The 2,041-nt window shown below is 34.3% G+C and overlaps 1 protein-coding gene across 1 annotated transcript in view; it reads right to left on the bottom strand.

Moving 5' to 3' along the window:
* Positions 1-871, bottom strand: part of TFAP2B (transcription factor AP-2 beta) — a 27,776-nt gene extending 26,905 nt beyond the window's left edge. Inside the window, 1 exon segment of the mRNA XM_019474564.1 lies at positions 791-871. Within this exon segment, the coding sequence (XP_019330109.1) occupies positions 791-871 (81 nt within the window).
* Between the last annotated feature and the right edge of the window lie 1,170 nt (positions 872-2,041).

The following is a 2,041-nucleotide window of genomic DNA, read 5'->3' on the forward strand; positions in this document are numbered from 1 at the left end:
CCCCCCCCGGTCTGCTTTTTGACCTCGAAAATAACGAGGAGGTCTGAATAAAGCACACAACTTTTCGTGTCCGCGGACTATGCGGAGCTGCCTTTGGATATATCTATTCGGGCGTGTGTACTCACATACGTGCAAGAATGTATGTGCCGCTTAATTAATGCGAGTATACGTATACATTCGCATCTTATCTATTGGTACACAGGTATAAAAAGTCGTAAAAAAGGTATCCGATCGTGAAAACAAGAAAAAGCAAAAAAAAAAAAAAAAAAAATCCAAATTCAGGTTGAGCTTAGCTTGGAATTGCAAAATGAAAAACAAAACAAAGAAAGAAAAGTAAGAAATGTATCCAGTCCCTGAATACCAGATTGTGTTTCTCTTCTATTTTCAGCTTTTTTTTTCCTCGACATTTGTCCATATTTAATCGAATTATATTTAATTCGAGGTCTAAACAATCAAACTCTTGCCTTTAAGTTGCCTCATTCCAACCCCCAGATCATTTCTTTGATTTTTTAAATAATCGCATCAAACAGCTTTTCCATGAAAAAAAAAAAAAAAAAAAAGTTTAGGACTTGGCATGCTGAATACAAATATGCAAATAAATAAGCATTTAAGCATTTACTCTTGGTTTCCCGTCTCTATACTTGTGTGTGTTGGTGTACGCGTCTCTAGATCTGCCTATATGTATATGTAGAGCTATATATGTATTATATAGTCATGCGTGTATCTATATACTAGATGTATATTTAAATATACATATACTCTCTTACTCATATGCATATTATATACTCACCTCATAGATATCTTCATACTTGACATTTTCAACCAGTTTCCAGAGCATGATGGCAGGCTGTTCTCTAGGAGGTGAGTGCATTCATGTGAAGAGCAGATGTCTGGATTCTCAGTACTTCTCTGTCTGTAATGATCCATCTATAATTGGAAATGGGGGACAGACACCAAATCCGACGTTCCTCTTCCATCGCAACTTATATCTGTTGTCTGAAACAATAGGCTGCAGAAGTCTACCTCAATCGGATAGTAAAAAACATTATCTGTTACATAGTTACATATATCTACAGACATATATGTGACTATATATATACATATGCACACATATATAGACTTAGGCTTATGTGCAGGTATATAAAGATATATACGCATACGCAGTTGCACATACACAGATGCACATATACATGCACATATACACACGCATATCCCCGAACATATAACTTTTTCCATGTACAGACATATATATTTACACATTTTATATATGTAAATTATATGTGTTCTTGCGTATGTAGGCACATGTATACTACACGTTACATATGCATGTATACATACAAATCTGATCAATTTATATAGGAGTGTATATAAATGCATATTTGTGTATATATTTATGCACCTCCACATATATACGTGGATATACGGTGATTAAATATACGTATTATATAGTGCATATATCCGCTATTTTAGTAGGTGGATGGATAGATAGATACATAGATAGACAGACAGATAGATAGATAGATAGAATGGAGAAATTAGTGGTTTTTTTCCCATCCTTTTAATATTAAAACAAAGAATAGGTTGCCTCTGCACTAGGCGATTCATCATTTACAACGAGATATTATGCTTTTCCCCACACGCAATATGCTTTTATTTACACGTCCAGAAATTATCCTCTCATATGCAGCAAGACACCAAACCAGCGCCTCATCAAGCACATTCAAGCACATCTAAAAGGAACAAATTTAGATCAATAATTTTCATTTGAAAGCCTTACACTTCAGACTTGGACCGTATACTTTATAACTTGGAAACACTTTCTCTGGAAAAAAAAAAAGAAAGAAAAAGGGAAAAAAAAAAGAGTTTAGCAAACCCTTCTCTGCACACATTTGAATAGCAATTAGCTACTTTCTGAAAACGATTAAAAACAGAGTTGGATTTGTGCGTTTCCCGGGTAGCTCTCGGTTTGGAAGGGGAGAGGAGGAGTTGGACCATTTTTAACCTTTTTTTTTTTTTTTTTTTTTCTTTTTTTTTTTTTTTT

This window comes from Aptenodytes forsteri, unplaced genomic scaffold, assembly GCF_000699145.1.
Source record: "Aptenodytes forsteri isolate BGI_AS27 unplaced genomic scaffold, ASM69914v1 Scaffold57, whole genome shotgun sequence".
NCBI classification, from domain to species: Eukaryota; Metazoa; Chordata; class Aves; order Sphenisciformes; family Spheniscidae; genus Aptenodytes; species Aptenodytes forsteri.